This window comes from Cyprinus carpio, chromosome A11 (assembly GCF_018340385.1).
Source record: "Cyprinus carpio isolate SPL01 chromosome A11, ASM1834038v1, whole genome shotgun sequence".
Classification (NCBI taxonomy): Eukaryota; Metazoa; Chordata; class Actinopteri; order Cypriniformes; family Cyprinidae; genus Cyprinus; species Cyprinus carpio.
In genome coordinates, this window is record NC_056582.1 from 9,198,764 (window position 1) to 9,224,168 (window position 25,405).

At 36.4% G+C, this 25,405-nt stretch overlaps 1 protein-coding gene across 2 annotated transcripts; it reads right to left on the reverse strand.

Annotated features, from left to right (window-relative positions):
• Positions 1 to 1,992: 1,992 nt before the first annotated feature.
• LOC109070878 (integrin beta-6-like) lies at positions 1,993 to 23,771 on the reverse strand. 2 transcript variants are annotated; one of them, XM_042766156.1, is made up of 17 exons: positions 23,626 to 23,771; positions 13,775 to 13,844; positions 12,595 to 12,674; positions 11,882 to 12,080; positions 11,358 to 11,604; positions 10,956 to 11,121; positions 10,700 to 10,861; positions 9,218 to 9,313; positions 8,759 to 8,848; positions 6,932 to 7,066; positions 6,365 to 6,630; positions 6,138 to 6,289; positions 4,995 to 5,217; positions 4,400 to 4,494; positions 2,776 to 2,892; positions 2,441 to 2,607; positions 1,993 to 2,329 (listed from the first exon to the last, which is right to left on the reverse strand). In XM_042766156.1, the coding sequence occupies exons 2-17, from the start codon at positions 13,827 to 13,829 to the stop codon at positions 2,240 to 2,242; spliced, it is 2,340 nt and encodes a 779-aa protein (XP_042622090.1). In that variant the 5' UTR covers positions 13,830 to 13,844; positions 23,626 to 23,771; the 3' UTR covers positions 1,993 to 2,239. The 2 variants fall into 2 exon arrangements, with proteins under 2 accessions (XP_042622090.1, XP_042622091.1); XM_042766157.1 differs by lacking the exon at positions 23,626 to 23,771 and adding an exon at positions 13,934 to 13,975.
• Positions 23,772 to 25,405: the final 1,634 nt, after the last annotated feature.

The following is a 25,405-nucleotide window of genomic DNA, read 5'->3' on the forward strand; positions in this document are numbered from 1 at the left end:
CGATGTCTGTACATTCTGACTTCACCCTTGTATATTGTGCCAGTGACAATCACGTTTGTTTTGTACTATCTTTAAGACCTGTGCAGTGACAATTGCCAAACTTATTACTTCTATTCTTTCTATTCTATTCTACTTATTACTACTATTATTTAGATGGGGGAGCATGAGAGGAGATAATAATTAAGTTGTCTTGTCACTGAGTTTAAGATGTTAAGTTAGTTATCTTACCCAGTACACAATCTGTTGCTCGTCACAACACAACCTCGTTCGTTCTCTGTCAGACTGCGGCAGCAGTGGTGGGGATTCTGGGGAAACGGACGTGGGCGTGGTCAACCTATGACTTCAATTGAGAGTGACCAATAGGAAAAGGTCTTTCATCCTGGTGGGTAGACACCGCCCACTGAGAGACAGCTTAACTTCCAAGCAAAACCTTTCAACTCGCAAGCAAAACTTTTCAACTTACAAAAAAAAAATGGCAGAAAAGAGAGCAACATTTGTGGTTTCGCAATAAAAAGTATTAAAGTGCACAAAGAAAAATAAAGATTTTCAAAGATTTATACGCACTGCAAATAATTTTATCAATTTCTTTATTTTTGAGCCTTAAGAAGACTTTTTTTGCAATCTTTTATTTTTTAATTACAAAATAATTAGTTTTACTTTCAAACACAGAATGTTTGATTGAATAATAAAGACACAAAAATAATTCCATAGACTAGATGCGCTTTAGATTCCCGGTAAATCCAGTCGCTCGCGTGCAGTGTCTAACAAATCGCTTATTCGTGCATTTGGCAAGAAAGTAGCCGAGGTATGGCAATAATTATATTAAATGTTACATTAACAATACAGATTATGTTTTTAACATACTCAACTACAAACTGCTGCACAGAAGTTGATTATATCAGCTTTTTTTCACTGTCACTTTCACTATATTCCACAAAAAGATTAATTTACACTGCACGAAGCGTCATATCTGAATTTACATAGGAATTACAGTTGCAGAAATAGTCTCATGAAATGAATATTTTAAATATTAAATCATTAACACTGTAGCCTTACCTTGAGTTTATAAAGAAGCATTTAGCAAAATAATGTGATAGGCCTACTCAACCTTTTTTATAATGGAAAACCATCAAATATATTACACACACAAAAAAAGTACTGACTTTTTTTTTTTTTTTTTTACATTTGATCCAGCAAAATCATAATCATATCTAATTACAAAAGGCTCAGCCTCAACTAACCAATCACAAACATCTGTCACGAATAACTACATGGATGTAAAACAATAAGATCCAGTGTTGCCCAGATTTAACAGTACCTTAAGCACTTTTAGCAGCACAACACAGTAAAATTATTTACAGATATTAAAATAAATTCACTGCGAGTAATTAACAGTCCTGCCCCCAGCTTACACACACACACACACACACACATTGGTATATGTGACCCTGGTCTTAAGTGTCAATTTTTCGAAATTTAGATTTATACATCATCTGAAAGCTGAATGAATAAGCTTTCCATTGATGTATGGTTCGTTAGGATAGGACATATTTGACCGAGATCATAATATTGAGAAAATCACCTTTAAATTTGCCCAAATGAAGTCCTTAGCATTGCATATTACTAAACAAAAATTAAGTTGATATATTAACAGTAGGAAATTTACAGAATATCTTCATGGAACATGATCTTTACTTAATATCCTAATGATTTTTGGCATAAAAGAAAAATCATTGAAAAATCAAATAATTTTGACCCATACAATGTATTGTTGGCTATTGCTACAAATATACCCCAGCGACTTAAGACTGGTTTTGTGCTGCATGCAGGGTCATATATGTGGTTTATGGGGAATCTCCATAGGCATAATGGTTTTTATACTGTAAAACTGTATTTTCTATCGCCCTAAACCAACCCTAAACATACCCCTCACAGAAAACTTTGTACTTTATTAGATTTTCAAAAACACACCATTTTGTATGTTTTTTTTTAAGCCTTTTGAATTACTGCGACACTGGTAGTGTCCTCATAAATCACCTTCATATTGTAATATCTGTGTCACACCCATGTCATTATACAAATTTGTGTCCTCATAAACCACATAAACATGCGCACACCCACACACACACACAGTGTCTCACTTGTACAGTACAAGAAAATAAGGAAAAAAAACAGTAATCGCTCCTTGTAAAAAGAAGCCTACTTTCTGTGTTTCAACACACAAAATTGGTCAGTAGACCTAAGAAATATAAGTATTTTGCTGCCCTCTGCTTTTGTAGGTCACATTTTTAAATGTTGATGTCGAGCTCCTGAAAAGAGGATTCGTGCCCTGGGGATGAAAGATGGACAAAAACACAATTATTTAAATTGAATTGGACCTTTAACACATTAAAATGAATAGAAACTTCTGTGTAATGTTCTCTTGATAATGTTATCATACCGACTGCCATTTTGCTTTTGCCTTCTCTGCCTCAAACTTGGCAACCTCTTTCCGGTCATGGACAGAAACAAGAAACTTCCAGATCACAAGGAGCATAATGCCAATAATGAGGACAGACATGCACACGCCCAGAGCGATCAACGGAGCGTTTGGAGGCTCAGGGCAGTCTGTAGAATAATTATACAAACAATTACACAAACAATTTAAAAAATAAAACGTAACTTTATTCTAAGTTAAACTGTATATGTTCATGTAAATGTTCGTGTATATGTGTACACACACACACATATATACATTATATATATATATATATATATATATATATATTGTCTCACCATGAAGCTTGGTGTTGTAAATGATGCTGCCATGATCACTGTCCACCAAGCTGAAAGACAGTAGACAGTGGTCCTCACTCTGTAAGGTGCAAAATGTCGCCCGACTCTCTTCAAAATCTGACAATAAAAATATATATTAACATAACATTTTTATTTTCTTAATACATGTTCTTGAATTATCAAAAAGAAAACAAAGGTTTCTTTAATCAAATATTGAATCTTTAATCAAAATATAATAGCTCCGCCTCTAAAACCTTTTTTTTTTTCTGATGACATCACCAAGACCTCTTGTATTTTAAACCCCTCCTTTCCAACCACATGTCCTATAATAATCCCTTTTCACAATCCAATAAACTCTTGACGGGTAAAATCAATTCCCTTACTACATTTTTGTCTCTAAAATTTACACTAGTATTCTTCCTTTAAATATATACCATGTCATGCATGTATGATATTACCCCTCTCAAAAATACAATCTCTTTATATCTCTTTCTTTTGTCTTTCATGTGTCTTTATCAAAGACAGACAGTGTTCTGTGTCTTTTGATTGTCTTTCAGCCAGAGAGTGTATAGAGGCAGCCTCCACAGCACCAGTGGCTTGTGATCTCAGGGTTCATATAATAGGCTGATCTTGTATAGACACTTGAGGGTTTTGAAACCCAGTGGTCCCCGACAATAGGCTCTCCACACAACAAGCCAAGTAGCATGTTTCCTTTGTGAGGTGTCAAGAGGGCTGATCTAAAGGCTGTCTGCTTTGTACGTGCGTAAAGGAGAATATGAAGAAAGATTTTGAGGTTTTGGAAGAAATCAACATGAAAGTATATGGGAAGCCATTTTAACATTAAATCTTTAAAACGTAATAGTATCTATTTTCATGTTACAAGTTCTTATTTTGTTAGCTACCATTATCTATTCCATTAAGTACTTGTACTAATTTATAAGCTACTTGTGCTTATTCTTTAGGTGCTAGTAACTTTTAAAAGATACTAGTACTTATAATTAGATACTAGTAATTATATCAGTTGTGTCTAGTAGCTATTCTACTGTTACTACTAACATACTATTTCAAATTTTTACCATTGACTTCAATAAAGATCTGTCATTCAGATATTTGTACTAGTCACAACTGCAATACATACTAGTCAGAACTGAAGAGTTGATATCTGAATGACAGGTCCCTATAGAAGTCAATATCAAAAATTTGAAATGTGTTGCTAGTAAGGAATAGTTATGAATAGTTAAGTGCAGAATAGTCACTAGTCACTATTGAAATAAGCACTAGTATCTAATTAATAAATACTAGTATATTTTTTAAAGGTACTAGTAGTACCTAAAGAATAAGCTCTAGTAGCCAACAAAGAAGTATTTGTACCTGATGGAATAAATACTATTAACTAAAAAAAAAAAAATTGTACTAGTAGCACATGAAAATAGATAGTAGTACATTTTATAGATTAAATGTTAAAACGGCTTGCCATAGAACGTATAATACTATTGTCTATAAGAGTCAGAAGACTTGGAATATACAGGTTTAGAATGACATGAGCGGAGTAAATAATGCCAAAAAGTTACCATGTTACCTCTGATAAACGGACACTGTGGAAAACAAAACAATGGATTCTGACCTGTGGAATTGCTGACAGTGGTATGTAGGGAGTTGCACTTCACGCCACACTCATCCAATGGGTCCCTGGCTTTGAGGTAACACTCCACACAAGACCTGCGGGACACATAAAAAAAAAACATAAAACATAAAAAAACCTGTTGAGTCCACGGAGAGAGTTTGTCTCTAGAGGAAGCTTTGTTTTGTGTTCTTTGTGAGTGTTTTTTCCAGAGCTGCTCTCTCTCATTTTCAGTCTCATTTTCTCTGTATCGCTCTATCACAGAGTCAAATGACCCACAGGGTGACAGGACCTTTAGTGGGAAGGAAATGCAATACTGCAGAGCTGCCACATGCCTTTTGGTGCTTATATATGCCCTCTGGAAATCTCTGGAAATATGCCTTAGGCCATTTAAATAATAAAATTCTCAAAATTACAATAATAAAAAAAAAAAAAAAAAAAAAAAAAAACATGATTTTTTTTCATTTTATTGAACTGCTTATTACTTAAATCAGACAGCCCACAATGATTCAAACCAGGTTGTAACCAAAACAAATGTCTTTAAATGCTGCATATTCATTATGAAGCTTCTGTCACAGATGCACATGGATGTCTTTACCTGGGTAAGCTACAGATATCTCCACAGGTTGGGCACCTTTGGCACCACTCTCCTGAGGCTCCGGGAACGGTGCACTCGCACTTCCCACACACACACTTGCCCCGTCCGCTGCAGATGGAACTATCCGGAGACAAGCATGAGTTGTTGCTGGTGCTGCAGTTACAGAACTCTCCCATCCAACCGCTGTGACACACACACTCGCCACAGTCACATTCCCCGTGACCTACACAAACAAACAAACAAAGAAACAAACATTTATTTATATATATATATATATATATATATATATATATATATATATATATATATATATATATATATATATATATATATATATAATTTTTCAGTGGAATGTTTGTTGAGCAGCAAATCACCATAGTAGAATGATTTCTGAAGGATCATGTGACACTGAAGACTGAAGTAGTGATGCTGAAAATTCAGCTTTGCCATCACAGGAATAAATATATTTCTTTTTAAATTTATTTTAAAATAAACAGCTATTTTAAATTGTAATGATATTTACTGTATTTTTGATCAAATAAATTCAGACTTGGTTGAGCATATGAGATACAGCCTTTGTGAGCATGAGACATTAAAAAAAAATAATGAATAAAAAAAGTATAAAAATGTAAAAAGTAAATTCCAAATTAATTAATAATAAATCAGTTTTGTCAGTTCATATTTTTTTTTTATTTTTTATTACTCAAAATATTAACATAATCAATTATCAATATTTGCTGAAAACATTTCACTTAAGACAAAAGCTTAAAAACTTGAATGCTCCAATTGTAAGAAAATTCATTATTACATAATTATTTTATTAATTTCATTTTTTTTTTTTATATAATTTATCACACTTGATCAGTTATGATTATCACACTATATTGACAGCCCTAAAGTAAATATGAAATCCTCACATTGCACACTCGCATCGATATGTAAATAAATACAAACATGGGAAGTCCATTTTAAACCCTTTGTCCCATATCCTCCTGAGTACAGCAACTGTTGTGGCAATTATCAGCATGTTATTCTTTCATTAACATTCCACAGTGCGAGAGCAGATCAAATATCCCTCCCACCCTGACAGCACTTTCTTTTCCTCCACTCAAACCTTGAGACAGGGTTACACTGGGTACTGACCTCCGCAAAGCTCTCCTCTGAACCTGAGGCAGGAAAAGTTGTCGCACTCGCAGTACGGCCCATACACACGACCGAAACTGGACGGGTGGCACACACACTGTCCGCAAAAACACTCGCCCAGTCCGCTGCACATCTCCGCACCTTCATGTGCCCTGCCACACGCATAATCACACATTAAAATTTGTCTGCATGCCTCGCAGGAAACACTCCATGATGCTTGTTCTCACCTGCAGTCACTGATTTGTTCTTGACCCTCTGTGCACTCACACTTGGGCCCCACAAAGCCTGGATCACACACACAGGTGCCGCACTCCAGCGCCCCACGCCCTCGGCTGCAGAAGGCACTGCTCGCTTCAGGGGTTTGATGACAGTCACACACACACTGAGACTCCAGTTCGATCTCCAGGGCATCTTGGAAACCCACAGGGCGCAAGGAAAACCGTCGTGGACCGGCAAGACAGCCTTTTAACTCGACCGTAACATTAAAAGATACCTGAGTGAAAAAAAAGATACTTCTTGTTTCAGTTTCTTTGAGAAATTGTGTATGATTCAAATAAACTTGTTTGGTGGGGGATTTTTTTAAACATAAAGCTGTTATGTACAGCACAATGAGAGCAACAATCTATAATAACATTATAGTCATTGCATTATATATCATACTTGCATATGACACGTTTGTTATTTTATCGAACAGATGCATGACACATGACACACTTTTTTTTTTTTTTGCTTCAGTCCTGTTTTAATCTAATAGGGAATCATTACTGTAAAGGAAGATTGAATGAAGCACTGACCACATCACCAGCTTTGACATTGGAGCAGTTTTTACATCCAGGGATGATGGTCCCATCCTGACAGAGTGCTGTGAAGGAAATCTGCAGACCCTCAGTGTTGCCCAGAACCTCCAGATCAATCTCTGACCTTAGTTCCTGTCAATCAAACAACATACACAAAGTCCTGTGTGAAGAGTAGGATTTTATAAATATTTTAATGTAAAAACTTTTCTTTGAGCCAGTCATTATTGCAAAATAAACCTTGATGTGGTGATCAGGACCCCTGTGTAGAGGCTGATAATTTTCTACACAGCTAAAAATAAATAACCAAACAAACATAAAACCAAAAGAAGTTAAAAACAAAACAAACAAGAAACAAACAAAAAAACTAAATTAAAAACAAAAACAAAAAACTAAACAAAATGGAAAAACAAAACAAAAATGCAAAACAAACAAACAAAAACCCCCCCCAGCAAAACACAAACTAAAACAAATAATTAATTTTATTTGTGAGATCACACAGAGTGACATAAGAGATATTAAACTAGCACAGCTATGTAGAAAATCATGTTTAGTGGTCATTATATAATGCTGCATTTGATCAGAATCGAGTATTTTATAGAGCTGGGTATTATAGAAAACAAATCAGCCAAACCCTGTGCCAGCCAATCAGAATGAAAAATTCAATAATGTTATGTAAGTACGCTGTTAGATGAAGCCCCTGAGCAGCTCACCATGTGTCTGGATGACTCATGCAGAGTCAGCAATACGAGCACACCAGGTGCCAACACGTCCAGAGTGATATTAGATCATCAGCTTCAGTTCAAATAGTCTATTCTAGCTTATTTACTGGGGTTTGTCACAGACTTTACACTGCCATAATACGGCACCATAGTGGGCCTGTGTCAGGTAGGCCTGGATGTGCAGCCCTCAGGTGTAATGGAGGGGTGTAATGAAAAATAGAGTGCAGGCAGAGGTAAGAGAGAATGGGGGATGGAGAATGGAGATGAAGAGATCAAACAACAGCCATAGAACGAGTGCACTCAAAAATATTTTTCAAAAAATAACCAAATAATCATTGAGTGTGAGAGGATTATCTATGCAGAACAGATGAAAATGCATGTCTGCATGAGACACTCAATGATTATTAATATCAACTAAACAACATATCAACAAAACATATGGCCTTCCCTCAATCAAAATATATTAATAATATGACCACTATATGTATGGCCATCTCAGAATCCAGATTTTCAATTGCCATGATCCTTTTTGTTTTTTTGTTTTTTTTGCTGGCCTCAATGAGAAACTATTAGAATTATTACCAAAAAGTGAATTATTTTTTTTACTTATAATAATTAAAATAATACATGCATTAATGTATTACAATTAGTAATACATACAAATAAATAAATAACAAGTAGCTATAGGCTGAAAAAATAATATTTCGTATATATATATATATATATATGGTTTCTTTCAAAAATACATTTACAACAAAATCTCCTTTATTTTTAATTAATTGTTTTTCTAATTTATTTTTCATTTGTAATAGGGGCTGGTCAATAGGGGCTTTTGCTTAAATCATCAGAATTTGCAATAGGGGCTTTGCAATAGGGGCTTTTCCTTAATTTGCAATAGGGGCTTTTCCTTAAATCATCAGAATTTGCAAAACATTCTTTTCCTTAAATCATCAGAATTTGCAAAACATTCAAAAGACCACAGAAAGTTTGCAAAGCATAAAAAACACGTACTGTACATGACCACTGAATGTGTGAATGTTGGCCTACACTCTCACATTACCCTTTTTACACTAAGTCTTGTGAAGACTAATATGCATTCATGTACCTTATACGAGGTCATGATGAGCTCCAGAATGTTCCTTGAATCGGATGCCAACACCCCCACAGTAGCACCAGGAATCAGACTTGCATAATTCTATCAGAAAGGCAGAAGGTGGTTAAACATCAACTCCAAACTCCAGGAGAGTAGCCACAGAATTTGAGATGTGGGAGAGCGATAAGGAGAAAGAGAAAAAGACGAAAGAAAAGGGGAACTCAGAAAACATAAAATATTTGTGTCATGAGAGGTCGGTCTGGGTGATGTGATAAAGGCTGTGTTTAAACATGTTGTAAAGAGAATTGAATACACCAGTGATTCATGCATTCTATTCACACACTGATACATCTTTCTTCACAGGTCCTCTCAGGTTCCACATACACAGAAAAACACATGCCTTTTTGTTTGCCTCATTGTGGCCTAAAATGAATTAACATAGGAGAGAAAAATCCCTTGCTCTTTTCTCACCTCGTAGTTCTGTCTCTGATTGTCGGTCACAGCGAATATGAGCAGGATATTGTTTTCAACCAGTTTTTCGACAAGCTGCCCTAATGTTGGATACTCCTAAATATAGAGGACAAAAGTACAAAAACAAGACATCCAGTCAGACAACAAATTCAAAAAAAATAAAAAAAATAAAATAAACTACAGGAGATAGGATGGAACTCCGTTAATTTGTTTTTAAAACCATTAAAATAAAAATAAAATAATTAAACAAGAACTAACATTTTGGACTTTGTAAAGGAATATTCCAGGTTAAATACAGCTTAAGTTTTATTTACAGAATCTAAAAAAATAATAATAATAATAATAATAATCTGAATTATTACTTGACATGCTTTCACAAAATTATAAGCTTTCTTTTCTTTTCTTCAAAAAAAAACAAACAAACAAACAAACAAACAAACAAAAAACCTTTGGGAATTTTCCCCCATATGCTTTTGTGAGTAGTTGACAAATTAAATGGTGTCTTTTTTATTTTATATTAAATTTGATATTAATATTTTTGACTAAAACAAAAATAAAAATAATTTTATAATTTCAAGCAGCTTTACAAAAACATTATATTATATTATATTTTCAAGTATAAATAAAGTACAATTATATCCTATGTATGTTTTCATTTAAAAACTACCACAATAAAAGCTGCAATAAAAATAAAATAATTAAAAATAAAGTTAATTATTTAAAAAAGGTTTTTACAAAAGTTTTAGTAGTAATAAAGCATGTCAACTACCAAATGTATATTAAGGTAAACGCATACTTTTAAACATATTACTTTTCCTTTTTTTTTTTTGAAACTGAAGAATCAAAATTCGTTTAATTCAGTGTTCAAGGGCTGTGAGACGTGGCTCTCTTTAAATTCACAGAACAAGCTCTATCAGACCGTTTAATTCAGTGTTCAAGGGCTGTGAGACGTGGCTCTCTGTACGTGCACAGAACATGCTGAATTAAGCTCTGTCGCTTCTTTTTGTGCTTGAATGTTTATATTGATGAGGTTTATTTATTCATTCAATTGCAAGAGGATGCGAAGGAGAACGCAATTCAAAGTTTGAGCATCTGGGACATGGCTCTCTGTGTGTGCATCGAACACACTGTGTGAACACTCAGTTGAGTTCTTATGCATCTGTTTGCATGCTTTAAAATCTCTTGAATGTTTTAACTGGCAAGGCTTAAAATCACATGCAAATGAACAGCTTTCTTGATGACGCGCAGCAGTGGCCCATCAACTGTCCTGAGCGTATGCTTCATGCTGGTCTCAGGCAGTCGCCGAGGGCCCCCCCCCACAGCCGTGGGCCCCTAAAATCATCACCACTTTTCACCCTACTAGCGACGGCCCTGGTTTTATTTGTGGCAAATAAAAAAATGTTCATTGAAACCCAGAATATTCCTTTAAGTGATCCAAATTTCCTGATTACTCAGGAACTGAAGCTGCAGACTTCATCTTACCAGATGGGCAGTCATTGAATACTCATTGTTGTCATCCAGGTAACACTCTCCGTCATTGGGGACAACGATGCCGGACATTTTGCTGTCCATCCCAAAATGAGAATCTGCATCACTCACAAACACCAGCAGCTTCATGGAATTGTTCTGCCAGCCAATCCTGTCCTGCATTGAGAGGGACGTTTCCAGAAGTTAAAACAAAATGGCATCCCTCCATAAAAGCAAAGGATTTCAAGGGAGTCTGTGGAAATGGACTCACCCCGCACACCGCAGCCTGCATGATGGCGTCAAAACCGCCCTCTGGCACGTCGATGTTCGCCGATACCTGCTGCTTTGAGATGATCTCATTAAACTTGTCAATACTGCTTGTTAATGACAGAAGATGTCTGTATCCAAATGTTGGGAGACATTCATAATCAACACTCCTGCAAAAGAGTAAAGTGATAAAAATGGGGTTCTATTGTCTGAAAAGGTTCATCACTCACTTCTAAATGGAAGATGATGTCATGTGATGGAACTCACTGATCTCAGAGGTCATAAATATGATTGGTTGAAATTAAATCACACTTCCCCCCCCATTGATGCCCCATTCATCTTACTTCTTGGGATTATACCGGCAGACCCTTTAGATCTGGCTAAGGTGGTGTATCATGGGAATCACCTGCAGGGATTGGCCAGCTCTTCGTGTGTTATTTTGATGAAAGGCAGAACTGGTTTCTCCACAAAGGAACCGAATCCTAATCTGAATTTGCTGGTAAGCGTAGCCATCTCTTTGGAGAGCATCGAACCCAAGTCTTTGATCATTTTCAGATCATCAATCATAGATGCTGACAGGTCCATCAGGTAATAAATGTCCACCGGATGGTCCTCCGGTTCCTGCACTTGAATTTGAAAGGTCAGCTGACTTCCTGTAGAGGAGAAATTACAAATAAAGCTCAAAATGGCACAAGTTTACATTCTAAGATTCCAGTGTGGTACAAATGTTTTCCAGGTCAGAGTGATCTTCGGCACCCACTATAACCTGTAGACATTATGTAATTCGTTTATAGTTGGTTTTTTGTCTCTGAATGACTAAATCTTTCTAATCGTACCATCAGGGGAAGTACCTCAACAGCAGAGGAGCAGCTGTGGGTAGGTAGAGAATCATTTCTTTGATTTTCAAATCTGTGTCACCCATTTTTATACCTGGCCTAAGCTGGAGGCGCATCTTCTGCGGTGCGACGTATGAAACATTAGTGTGGTTGGCACTCTTTCCTAAGCCTTGATCCTTCAGCACTTTGACATTCGTGACGGGGAACTCCACAAATTCGCCGGAGCATCCTTTCTGAAGAAGAGCCTCTGGTGTGTCGCATCTCTCATTGATTGAGAAAAAGTCGGTGAAATTCTAGATAAACAATCATGTTAATTATTATTGGTAACACTTTAGAGTGTTGCGTAGTGACAGAATTAACGAAAACAGTTGAAAAAATATAAATATTCAAAATAAGCCGATTGACGAACCTCTCTTAAAAATATATTTTGGTGCTCCATGCACCGTCATGATGGCAATTTTTTAAATAAATAAAAAAAAAGGATGTGAAGAATAATTTACTATCATTGTTGCTACAGTACACTCTTAGAAAAAAAAAGGTACAAAAGCTGTCACTGGGGCGGTACCTTTTCAAAAGGCACACCTTTGTACCTAAAGAGTCCATATTGGTACCATAAAGATACATATAAGTACCTAAAGTGTACTGTACATACATTAGTAGCTAAAAGGTACAAAACTGTATCTTTTGAAAAGGTACCGCGCCCCAGTGACAGCTTTTGTACCTTTTTTCTGAGAGTGTATATAAAGTATATAAAGAGTTAGTTATCTGCATTCTGAAAAATGTTGAAAGCAAAATCAGTTGTGTTACCTGTAGTGTGCACCAGGCGCACCGTGGCCCCAGCTGCAGACACTCGTCACAGGAGAGAGCGTTAAAATGAGAACACGTCCCTGTACACACAACAGAGCAGAGCGTGGTTTGTGGATGCGGTTCGCTTTTCTCTAGGCTACAAAGTTTCTCATGCAACATCAAAACCATACAAAGTCAGCTGATATTTTTGCTGTCTGCCAAAAAGTAGTCTGAGCAACAAGTACACTGAAAATAATTCTTAAATCAATTTGTTGTTTTTCTTCACTTGCATGTAATGCAGCTTATTAATACTTTTCTATTACAACAATATATGCTGATGTCTTAAGTGAAACCAATAAACATAGCAGGTGAGATGAACTAACACATTCGTAAGTTGAAATATGCTTACACTAGAAAAAGAAAATGGGTTTGTGGTTCAGTCCCATTCTCTGTCTTCCCAGCATGCACTGGGCATGAATGGTAGCATTTATGTATTTTTTTTGGACTGGTTACCATATATATATATATATATATATATATATATATATATATATATATATATATATATATATATATATATATATATATATATATATATATGTGTGTGTGTGTGTGTTTTGTGTGTGTGTGTGTGTGTGTCACTTTTTGTTAATTTTGTTGTCATGTTTAGTAACTAATTGTCTTGTGAAGTCAGGATGAGTTTGTTCTTCTATAAAAATGATCAGTTAGTTGACAGTAACACTTTTTGTGTTTCATGTTCCAAGTTTTAAGTCACATTTGAATGCGATTAATATTTTGTGAATCTTCATACAATGAATATTTACATAAGTATGTCACAGTAACAGGAACTATTTACTTAGCTACATTTCTCATAAAAACACAAGTTGAAGCTCACAATATTAAACTATTTAAATGTAAATAAGAGAATCTATCTCCACATGACATTTAAACTAAAATAATTAATATTTTCAAAATATTGAATCATAATTATCAAAATAAAAAACTACTATTATTAAAATCTTTAAAATAATGAAGTAAATGGGGTAAAAATAAATAAATAAATAATTATAATAAACAAACTTTTGCCGTCGCAAATGATTAATAAGTTTAAAGCCGGAATTAAAAGCTGAGTAAAGAACGAAACTGCTCGTATGTATGCTACTGTATGTGTGTTATTGATGAACATTTTCCTCAGTCTTACCTCCGACAGTGGCGAGCCAGAAGTGAAGGACAAGGTAGAATGAAACAATCCCCATTAGTCCTCACGTTTTCTGATCACAGGAGAAAAAAGATACAGTTCATATTCACACGCAAACAAACGCGGGATGCGATCATGCAGCGCGAGCAGGTCTGAGCTCACCTGGACAGTCAGAATTAGCGCGTGCGCTTACCTGCCCAACCTTTATATGCACTTCCGTACAAGCGCGAACATTACAGGTGAGTCACTCTCTCACAACGGCAGGTATCTCTCACAAATTCAGGTGTCACAACAAAACCACCCCTCTAACGCTCTTGACATCACGTTTATGTAAGAAATAGTACACTGACTTAAATGATCAAGTTTGTTTAATATATTAATGACGTGTTAGTCTGGCACTAATGTGGCGTTTTCTACTTTCACTTCTGCAAATATGGTTTTATGTGGTATGGTTGCGACATTGAGAGTGAGACTGGCTATATTATCTTGAACACTGGGAAATAAGCAAAACATATATCGAACTGTTAAAATGTCAAAGTCATTGCATTAGGCAACAAAATGTGAAATCAAATGGCATTTATTGGAAAGAAATATCACAAGCACACTTTGCAGGCACATGCGAAGACATCAAGAAGTTGTTTGTTTGGTTTTAAATTATATAGCCTATCTCGTTCAAAATGGAGATAAAATGCATTTAGATACCCTTTAGTTGTAAGATGTTAGGCTAACATGGTCATACTTTAATTAATGCAGTAAACTTCATTTTGTTAATTGGACTCTTGTGCAAACTTGAGGGGAATTGACTTTCTACATTCACAAAAATCAGCCTGGGACTAGTTAAACATTAAATAATGAATGTGGCAAAGAAAGGGAAAGTTAGTTGTGAAAAAGATGCAGCCACTTAGATTCTATATAGTTATTTATGGAATTCAAACACTATGTATATGTAATATACAATATATGTAAATGAGCGTTCACAGCATCGCTCGAATTGTTCAGTGACTTTCAGTGTATTTTTTGGAATGCAATCTGTCATGTTTTTTCTTGTGTGACCCAAATATCTTGTGTTAGCTATAACTTCCAAACTTAAAAGCATTAAAGGCAAAACACTAAAAAGTTTGTGAGTGTTAAGTATACGCTGTCTGAGTGACATTTCTAGCTGGGCGAAGGACCATCACCTTCAGATTAACCTTACTAAGACAGAACTGCTTGTGGTTCCAGCTAACCCATCGTTTCACCACAACTAATCTATGCAGCTGGGTTCGTCGACCATAACTCCTTCTAGGACAGCCAGAAACCTAGGAGTTGTGATGGATCATCAGTTAAGCTTCACAGACCATATTGCTACAACGACCCAGTCCTGCAGATTTGTCCTATACAACATTAGGAAGATTAGACCCTTCCTGTCAGAGAAGTTGTAACCACACAACTTCTTGTCCAAGCTCTTGTTCTCTCCAGACTGGACTATTGTAATGCTCTAATGGTGGGCCTTCCTGCATGTACTATCAAGCCTCTACAACTGATCCAGAATGCAGCAGCGAGGGTTGTCTTCAATGAGCAAAAAAAAGCTCACGTTACACCGGCTACCAGTAGCCGCTTGCATCAGATTCAAGGTACTGATGCTTGCCTACAAGATGACCACTGGCACGACACCAATATACCTAAACTCAGTAGTTCAAACTTATGCGCCCTCCAGAAACTTGCGTTCTGCAAGTGAACGACGCCTTGTAGTGCCATCCCAAAGAGGTTCAAAATCACTATCACGGACCTTTTCATGGACTGTGCCCGGCTGGTGGAATGACCTCCCGATCTCAATTCGAACAGCTGAGTCTTTACTCATGTTCAAAAAACATCTAAAGACTCATCTTTTTCGCCAGCACTTGACCAACTACTAGCACTTACCTTTTCTTGTATATCCTATTCTTGAGAAGAAAAAAAAACCTTGCTACGGGTTCTGTGCTAGACTAACTGAGACTTGTCATGGCACTTGTATACTGTTGTTGTTCTCTGGTTAGTCTGATTGCTTCTATTGTTCTCATTTGTAAGTCGCTTTGGATAAAAGCGTCTGCTAAATGACTAAATATAAATGTAATGTAAATGATAGCCTGCACCCCAGCAGAGTCGGAACAGAACTCCTGTCGGACAACATCTCCAGGACGCTACACTTCATATGACTAGTAAGCCAGTTCTCAAATAACTGCTATGATGGCTTTTGTTCTACCCGCTTAAATGATAGAAGTACTTGCGCTGTCCAATCTATTAAGACTGTGTCTGTTCCCCGAATAGTGAGGTCAAAATATAAATTTAATCTAGGATCTAGAAAAAATCTGATTGTAATTAAACCAGAAAAATGTAAAATAAATGAACAAAAACTATTTTTAATTTTTGGGCTCATAAACATTAGATCACTCACACCCAAATCAGTTATTGTAAATAAAATGATCACAAATAATAGTTTTGATGTACTCTGCTTGACTGAAACCTGGCTAAAACCAAATGATTATATTGGTCTAAATGAGTCTACTCCACCAAACTACTGTTATAAACATGAGCCCCGTCAGACTGGTTGTGGGGGAGGTGTTGCAACAATATATAGTGATATTCTCAATGTTACTCAAAAAACAGGATACAGGTTTAACTAATTTGAAATACTTCTGCTTAATGTTACACTGTCAGATATGCAAAATAAATCTATTGTACTGTATCTCTTGCTCTGGCTACTGTGTATAGACTGCCAGGGCCGTATACAGAATCCCTAAAAGAATTTGGAGATTTCCTCTCAGACCTGTTGGTTACCGTTGATAAAGCGCTAATTGTCGGAGATTTTAACATTCATGTTGATAATACAAATGATGCATTAGGAGTTAGGAGGCGTTTATTGACCTAAAAAACTCTTTTGGAGTCAAGCAAAACGTCACTGGGCCCACTCATCATTTTAATCATACGCTTATTTAATTATATCGCATGGAATCGATCTTACTGATATAGATATCGTACCTCAAAGTGATGATGTTACTGACCATTTCCTTGTATCGTGCATTCTGCGTATTGATGATAATAACTATATAGCTTCGCGTTATCGTCCGGACAGAACTATTGTTCCAGCCACCAAAGACAGATTCACAAATAACCTGCCTGATTTATCTCAACTGCTCTGTGTACCCATAAACATGAACAACGAACTAGACGAAATGACTGGCAACATGGGCACTATCTTCTCTAATACTTTAGAAGCTGTTGCCCCCATCAAATTGAAAAAGGTTAGAGAAAAAAATACTGTGCCATGGTACAACAGTAAGACCCACTCTCTCAAGAAAGAAACTCGTAGTCTTGAGCGCAAATGGAGAAAAACTAACTTGGAAGTTTTTAGAATTGCGTGGAAAAACAGTATGTCCAGCTATAGACAAGCTCTTAAAACTGCCAGGGCCGATCATATCCACAAACTCAAAGAAAATAACCAAAACAATCCAAGGTTTTTATTTAGCACAGTGGCTAGATTAACAAATAACCAGATGGCACCCGATCTAAATATTCCCTCACAGTTTAACAGTAATGACTTTCTCCACTGATAAAATAGATAACATCAGAAATACAATAACAAATGTAGATTCTACAGCATCTAATACTTTAGCTTCATTCATTGCACCCAAAGATAAACTGCAGTGCTTTACAACTATAGGACAGAAAGAGCTAAATAAACTTATCACTGCATCTAAACCAACAACATGTTTATTAGATCCTGTACCCACTAAATAACTGAAAGAGTTGTTACCTGTAGCAGAAGAACCGCTTCTCAATATTTTAACTCTTCGTTATCTTTAGGTAATGTCCCAAAACCATTCAAGCTGGTGGTTATTAAGCCTCTTAATAAGAAACCACAACTAGATCCTTGTTAACTGGCAAATTACAGACCCATTTCAAATCTTCCATTTATGTCTAAAATTTTTGAAAAAGTTGTGTCTGCTCAATTGTGCTCCTTCCTGCAAAAAAATGATCTCTATGAAGAATTTCAGTCAGGTTTTAGGCCCCCACCATTGCACAGAAACTTCACTTGTTAAAATTACAAACGACTTGCTTCTTGCGTCAGACCAAGGCTGCATCTCATTGCTAGTTTTACTTGATCTTAGTGCTGCGTTCAACACCATAGATCATGACATATTCATAGATCGATTACAAAACTATACAGGTATTCAAGGGCAGGCTTTAAGATGGTTTAGATTCTACCTGTCTGATCGCTACCACTTTGTTTATTTAAATAAATTAATTTATTACCAGTAAAATATGGAGCGCCACAAGTATCTGTCCTAGGTCTTCTGCTATTTTCAATATACACGTTGCCCCTTGGTAATATTATTAAAAATATGGGATTAGTTTCCACTGTTATGCTGATGATACTCAATTATATATTGCGACGAGACCAGATGAAACTTCTAAATTATCTAAGCTAACAGAGTGTTTTAAAAATTGGATGACCAATAATTTTCTCCTATTAAATTCGGATAAGACAGAGATTGCTTATTGGTCCAAAAAACAGTACAAAGTATCTTGTAGATAACAATTTGCAACTAGATGGATGTACTGTTACTTCCTCTACAGTCAAAAATCTGGGTGTTATATTAGACAGCAACTTGTCTTTTGAAAACCATATTACCCATGTTACATAAACAGCATTCTTCCATCTTAGAAACATTGCCAAGCTACGAAACATGTTACCTCTTTCTGATGCAGAAAAGCTAGTTCATGCATTCATGAGCTCTAGACTGGACTATTGTAATGCACTGCTAGCTGGTTGTCCTGCATCCTCAATAAACAAGCTACAGGTAGTCCAAAATGCAGCGGCTAGAGTCCTTACCAGGTCAAGAAAATATGATCATATTACCCCAATTCTACTGTCTCTGCACTGGCTACCTATTAAGTTCCGTATCAGTTACAAAATAGTATTACTTACCCATAAGGCCCTTAATGGTTTAGCTCCTGCGTACCTAACAAGTCTTCTTCCACGCTACAATCCTTCATGCTACCTAAGGTCACAAAACTCTAGACTTTTGGTAGGATAGCAAAGTCCACTAAAGAAGGTAGAGCTTTTTTGCATTTGGCTCCCAAACTCTGGAATAGCCTCCCTGATAATGTTCAGGGTGCAGACACACTTTCTCTTTTTAAATCTAGATTAAAAACACATCTCTTTGGCCAAGCATTCAAATAATGCATCTCATAATCTTGGACTGCAGTTATATCTGATCAAATGTGCATTATTATTCTTTAGCTTGGGTTAAACTAATTAATTTTACTTGGTTGGAACAGCAGCTATGCTAATGTCTCTATTTGTTTCTCTGTTTTGCTACGCTTCAGTCTGGATCCAGAACACCTGAGAAGAGATGATGCCAACCCCTCTGAAACAACATACAGAACTACCAAATTTTGCTTTAAGTTTGATTGCGTCATATAATAATTGCTGTTAATAGTGTTCGTCGCCTGTTTGATTATGTCTTTGATTTTTCCGTACATTTCTGCCATATGTACATAAACTAATGATACTACTAAATATTGTAGAAACATAATTTTCTGTAAACTTGCTTTGCAATGATTTGTATCGTAAAAAGCACTATTCAAATAAACCTGAATTGGTCCCACTTTATATTAAGTGGCCTTAACTATTATGTACTTACATTTTAATTAATCATTTGGTACAATGTACTTATTGTGTACATACATGTTTTTACATTGTACTTATATTTTAAAAATACCTGCATGTAATTACATCTGTAATTAATTTCTGTAATTACATTTATAATTACACTGTTGACCCATCCCTTACACCTTAACCCACCCTTAAACCTACCCATACCACCAAACTTGTCCCTAACCTTACTCATACCCCACCTCAATAGCAGCAAAAGTGTTTTGCAAAACAATATTAACACAATAAGTACATTGTACTTATTTTTTGATGCAAGTACATAGTAGTTAAGGCCACTTAATATAAAGTGGGACCCTTGAATTGAATAATCACTGGAGGCCCAAGTCACTGTACTGTTGGTTGCTAGTAGTCATTCCTGTTTGACATGTCACAAGTGGTTTTTTTGTACTGTTTAAATTCCCATTGACTGTTGCCCGTAATGTCAGGTTTGTACGTAAAATATCACCTGTCATTCTTGTCACCACCCCTAAAAATGAATGATTTCTGATCACATTTCTTCTACACACAGCTGTTAGTGTGAACGACAAATAAATGTTTATCTTTTCTTTCATTGTTTAGTTGATACATCGCTATAGTATTGCTAATGCTTTTAAATTATATGAAATTAGAAATCAGTTCAGTTAATATCTTATTTTCTGCAGTTCACTCTCATTGAGTGACCTTTTGACTTTATCCATGTACGTATTGCCAAATATCCATAGGGGATGGTCTGATTCTTCAACAAAGCCTGTGGGAATCCCCGTGGCTTTGAGTAATATTAATATTTGCTGAGTGTGGTTGCATGTGGCACATTCCTCTCTACATGGCCGAAAACAGGTGTGTGTGTGTGTGTGTGTGTGTGTGTGTGTGTGTGTGTGTGTGTGTGCGTGTGCGTGTGCGTGTGCGTGTGCGCATGTGTAAGCCACACCTGGCTGCGAGGAGCCATGACTCAGTCTCTGTCTGAGACCACAGAAGGACATATATAGATAAAACAACGTCAATGTTTAACTGGTCAGGTTCTACAAAATGAGCACAGGAAACCGTTTTCATATTTAAAAAAAAAAAAATGACCAAATGTAATGATTAACATCCGATCGTAAGTTGTTTGGATGGCCACCAGTGTGAGCAAGTGGATGAGGGCTCACAATAGATGTTATTGTTATTGAAACAATAGATTAAATAATGGGTTGTTTTCATTTTCACAATCATAATTCAAGGTCAGCATGGAAATATTGTAGTGCAGATTTTGCTCTTTCATAATCTTAGATTTAATAGACTTTGTTATCTATCATTTCAAAGTATCAGCTCTGCTTGTTGTAAAATTTCTTGGCAAATCTGAGTACAGTTTGAGACATAGATTACTAGGGACTTTTTTTTCATGGTTTCATATTTAACCATGTACTCTACAGTTAATCTAATTTCTACACCTACATTTTCAAAGATTGCATTTTCCTGAAGTGTATATAGAGTATGTGACAGGAAGATATACAAGAAAGATCCACTGCCTAATTCAAAAGCGAGCATCACTATCCACTACTCACCCAGAAGGGTGTTATTTGGGATGGATTGTATCCATTTATATTTTTATTTTTATTTAATTATAATCTATTTAGATTTTATATTATGGTATGATATCTTTTTCAAATGTATATATGTATTTGTATTGAATTATTTGTTTAAAAATCCTCACTGTTCAAAATAAAGAACAAGGATGCGCCACTTAGGATCACATGATCATAAATGGCTAAATTTATGACCAGTGACAATCATACCCTTCACTAACAGATTTTTGAAAAGTATTTGATTGATCACTTCCATTCAGAACAATGGATTTGGGATTTAAATTAAATGTAAGAAAGGAGTCGTGAAGGGATGGAAACAGAAAGACAGAGAGACAGGTCAGGCACAGGTCAGCAATTAAGAGCATAATTCTTTTGATTTATGTCTCAAGTACGCGTCCGAGACCATATTTTCAATTATTAGTCGAGACCAGCTGAAATTATGGTCTTGGACTTGAGACAGACTTGAGTCTGAGTCCGGACTTGAGTGCTGCAACACTGCTATCATATCTTATCCTTTCCCAGACAGCAACATAGTTTTGGCTGAGATCCGGTCCTCATATGGCCCGTGTGAAATCCATGCGGGCCAGATGTGGGCCGGATTTGGGCTGAAACTGCTTGCTGTCTGGGTTTGTATTCCATCCTATATCCCTTCCAATCCCTATCCAGTCCTATCCTGTACTGTCCTGTCCTGTACCATCTTATCCTATCCTATCCTTGCCTTATCCTTTCTCATCCTATCATTATTCAATCACACATCCAATCCAACCCTATCATATCATATATAATATATCCTACCCTGTTCTGTCCTGTCCCAACTTATATTCACCCTATTCTGTCCTGTCACGATACAAGTTTGGTACAACAGAATTTTTTTTTTTCATTTATTTTGTACAGACAGTAGTGCTACATACATGTAGCACAAACAGTTGTGTTTGATTTGAATTAGATTGTATAATTTCAAGATTTAAAGCAAAAACAGAATGGTCTGATTTTAGATTTATGAAATTATGCTACATAAAACAAAAACCACAGACAGACAGCGATACTAGCGTTTCCTTGGTTACTGTGGAAAACAAAGCAGCTGCACTTATAAACACTACTTTAATATGCATTATATGGAGGTAAGAGGAAAAGAAAATGGTACATTCATATAAACCCCCACATATTTGTCTTCATATTTCAAGCATTGCGACAGTGAGCTTGATCCGCCTGGTCCAGTATTTTCTCCTCTTTACAAACTTCATAATTACATTTTGGGAAATAATAGCAATGCAGTTTGTGTGCAATTCTGGAATAGAGATTGGCCAAAATAAAAATAAAAACCGGGTTCCGATTTATAGTCGGATGACCAGTGGATCTCTAGAACCCGAAACTTTCCCACACTGCTGATTTAAAACAAGCAGGTGGTTCTTCAAGCTCTTGCGTACCATCTGAACTCGCAGTTCTTGTTTTGGGTTGGTGTGTAGATTGTCTCTTCTTCTGCTCTTTCCTGTTGTGACAGTTTGGGTTGCATTACAGTGTGTGTCCCCTTTTAGATTGATTACATGAACCGAACCGTGACGTCTGTACCATGACCATTCAGGACGAATACATGAACCATTACACCCCTAATATATATATATATCCTATCCTATCCGATCCTATACTATCCTATCCGATCAGATCCTATCCTATCCTATCCTATCCTATCCTATCCTATCCTATCCTATCCTGTCCTGTCCTGTCCTGTCCTATCCTATCCTATCCTATCCTATCCTATCCTATCCTATCCTATCCTATCTGTTCCTATCCGATCCTATCCGATCCTATCCTGTCCTGTCCTGTCCTGTCCTATCCTATCCTATCCTATCCTATCCTGTCCTGTCCTGTCCTGTCCTGTCCTGTCCTGTCCTATCCTATCCTGTCCTGTCCTGTCCTGTCCTGTCCAATCCTATCCTATCCTATCCTATCCTATCCTGTCCTGTCCTGTCCTGTCCTATCCTATCCTATCCTATCCTATCCTATCCTATCCTATCCTATCCTATCCTATCCTATCCTATCCTATCCTATCCTATCCTATCCTATCTGTTCCTATCCGATCCTATCCGATCCTATCCTGTCCTGTCCTGTCCTGTCCTGTCCTGTCCTGTCCTATCCTATCCTATCCTATCCTATCCTATCCTATCCTATCCTGTCCTGTCCTGTCCTGTCCTGTCCAATCCTATCCTATCCTATCCGATCCGGTCCTGTCCTGTCCTGTCCTGTCCTGTCCTATCCTATCCTATCCTATCCTATCCTATCCTATCCTGTCCTGTCCTTTCCTGTCCTGTCCTATCCTATCCTATCCAATCCTATCCTATCCTATCCTACTCTACCCTATCCTGTCCATCCTATCCTGTCTTATTGTACTTTGAACATAAAAATTTATTTAGTGTTAAATACGATATTACATTTGAATTTGACTGCATGATTATGACTGGTTTTAAATTAACTTATTAACTTGCTCAAGAGCCATAAACACAATTATCAAACTATAATAAACTTTAACTTTTTCTTCATAACAGCAGATCAAATTCACACATGCAGGATACCTTGCTCAAAGCACATTTTGGCTGTATCAGATTGGAGTAACTCACCCCTGGAGGCCTCGGCAGCTAGCATGCTGTCCTCTCTCTCAATACCAAAACCACAGCAGCAAGTGGGATACGGCGGGACTGGAGTATGTGAATGTCTGTCCGGCTGGAAGTGTGTGTCGGAAGCAATAGTATGCTCAAACTATCACAGCGGCTTTATGGAGCATGATGCCTGCCCTCCCTTCCTCACCCCCTTTTCTCACATACACACACACTTTTCTGCCTGAATGACAGCAGCAACTGCAGGACTATACACACACACAGCTTGAAGCTTCTTTATTAGTGAGAGAGAGACTGACAGGCCAAATGGGCATGTGTGACTGTGGATTTTGTTGAATGTGTGTGCGCGCAACATGTAGGTCAGTGGGGTTTTCTGTTGTCTGCCAGACAGCGAAACTGATTCTGTGTCAGGTGCTTTTTTTAGTTTAGTAACAGGTCTTAGCATGCCCAGTATGTGCCCGTGCCTCAGGTTTTGCCTACATTGGGGCCTTAAAAAAGATTTCATGTTAAATACAAGCTCTATCCAGAGAATTTTGTGATGTAATGTTGATAACCAAAAAAATTAATTGTGTCTTGTCTCTCCAAAAAAGGAAAAAGAGATATGAACAAAACAGAATAGAGTCAATTTAATTTTTGGTGTAATATACATTATGCCATCGACTGAGCATGTGTTTAACCCTGAGTATTCTTTAATTTAATGCCCTAACAAGGACATTGGGAAAAGCAGCCAAGGGTTTCAGTTAGGAAAATTGCTTTCTAAAGATACTAAGTTACATTTAAATGAAAATTTAAAAACACAGAAAGCATTCTGTGAGGGTTAAGAGATAGAAAACATCCTTATCTCAGTATAAAAACAACTGAAGTCAGTAGAAAATCCCCACCATGCTAGAAAAACAAGTGTGTGTGTGTGTGTGTGTGTTGGAGGGCTGCAGTCACACTCACCAGAAATGAATGGCATAGATTCACTCCTCATTCTTCCTCAGTGAACTATGAATGGAACGTGGACAGACAGAGAGAGAAAGTCGAGAGAATGAGACACTGAGGGAAAATGTCTCTTTTATTTAAAGTCAAAGGGAAATAATGTGGGCAGTAAGAACTTTGTGGTTGTACTTTTTCACACATACAAACACACACACAGAGACTTCAGAAGCATTACAGACCTCTCAGTGGTTTCATAATAAGATAATTGTCTTAAAATTGTTCAAAGCAAAACAAGATCTTGTATTTATACGAGCCTTTTCAACAGAACACCATTTTCAGATGTCCTCACAAATCAGCTTTTGACACATTTTGCTACATTGGTGAGGACATTTTATTACAATAGACTAACAAACCTGCCCCTTAACTAACCCCAATAAAATAAAATAAAATAATAAAAGAAAATAATAACATTTCTAGCGATTGTTTATAGGGCTGTAACAATTTACTCAGCTCTCTATGCTATACAATTCACAATACTGATTTCATGATATGATTTTCTCACGATTTTTTAACAAAATTAGATTTAAGACAAATTATAAATTAAAAGGTGTCCCTTTATTATTTCTTAGACAAAATGCTGCACATTTCTTTGTGAAATTGTAATATGTCAAATAACAAAACTAAATCGAAATGTTAAAACAAATCCCAAATCAAATAAATAAATCATAAAAATAAAGTAAATCTCTTCATAAAAGCAAAACTAATTTTAATCATGTTCCAAACAAAGATGCTGCATACACGCAGCATGAGCAGTTTTTGATTTAAATTAGATTTGTTGTTTAATTTATTATTTTATGCTGAT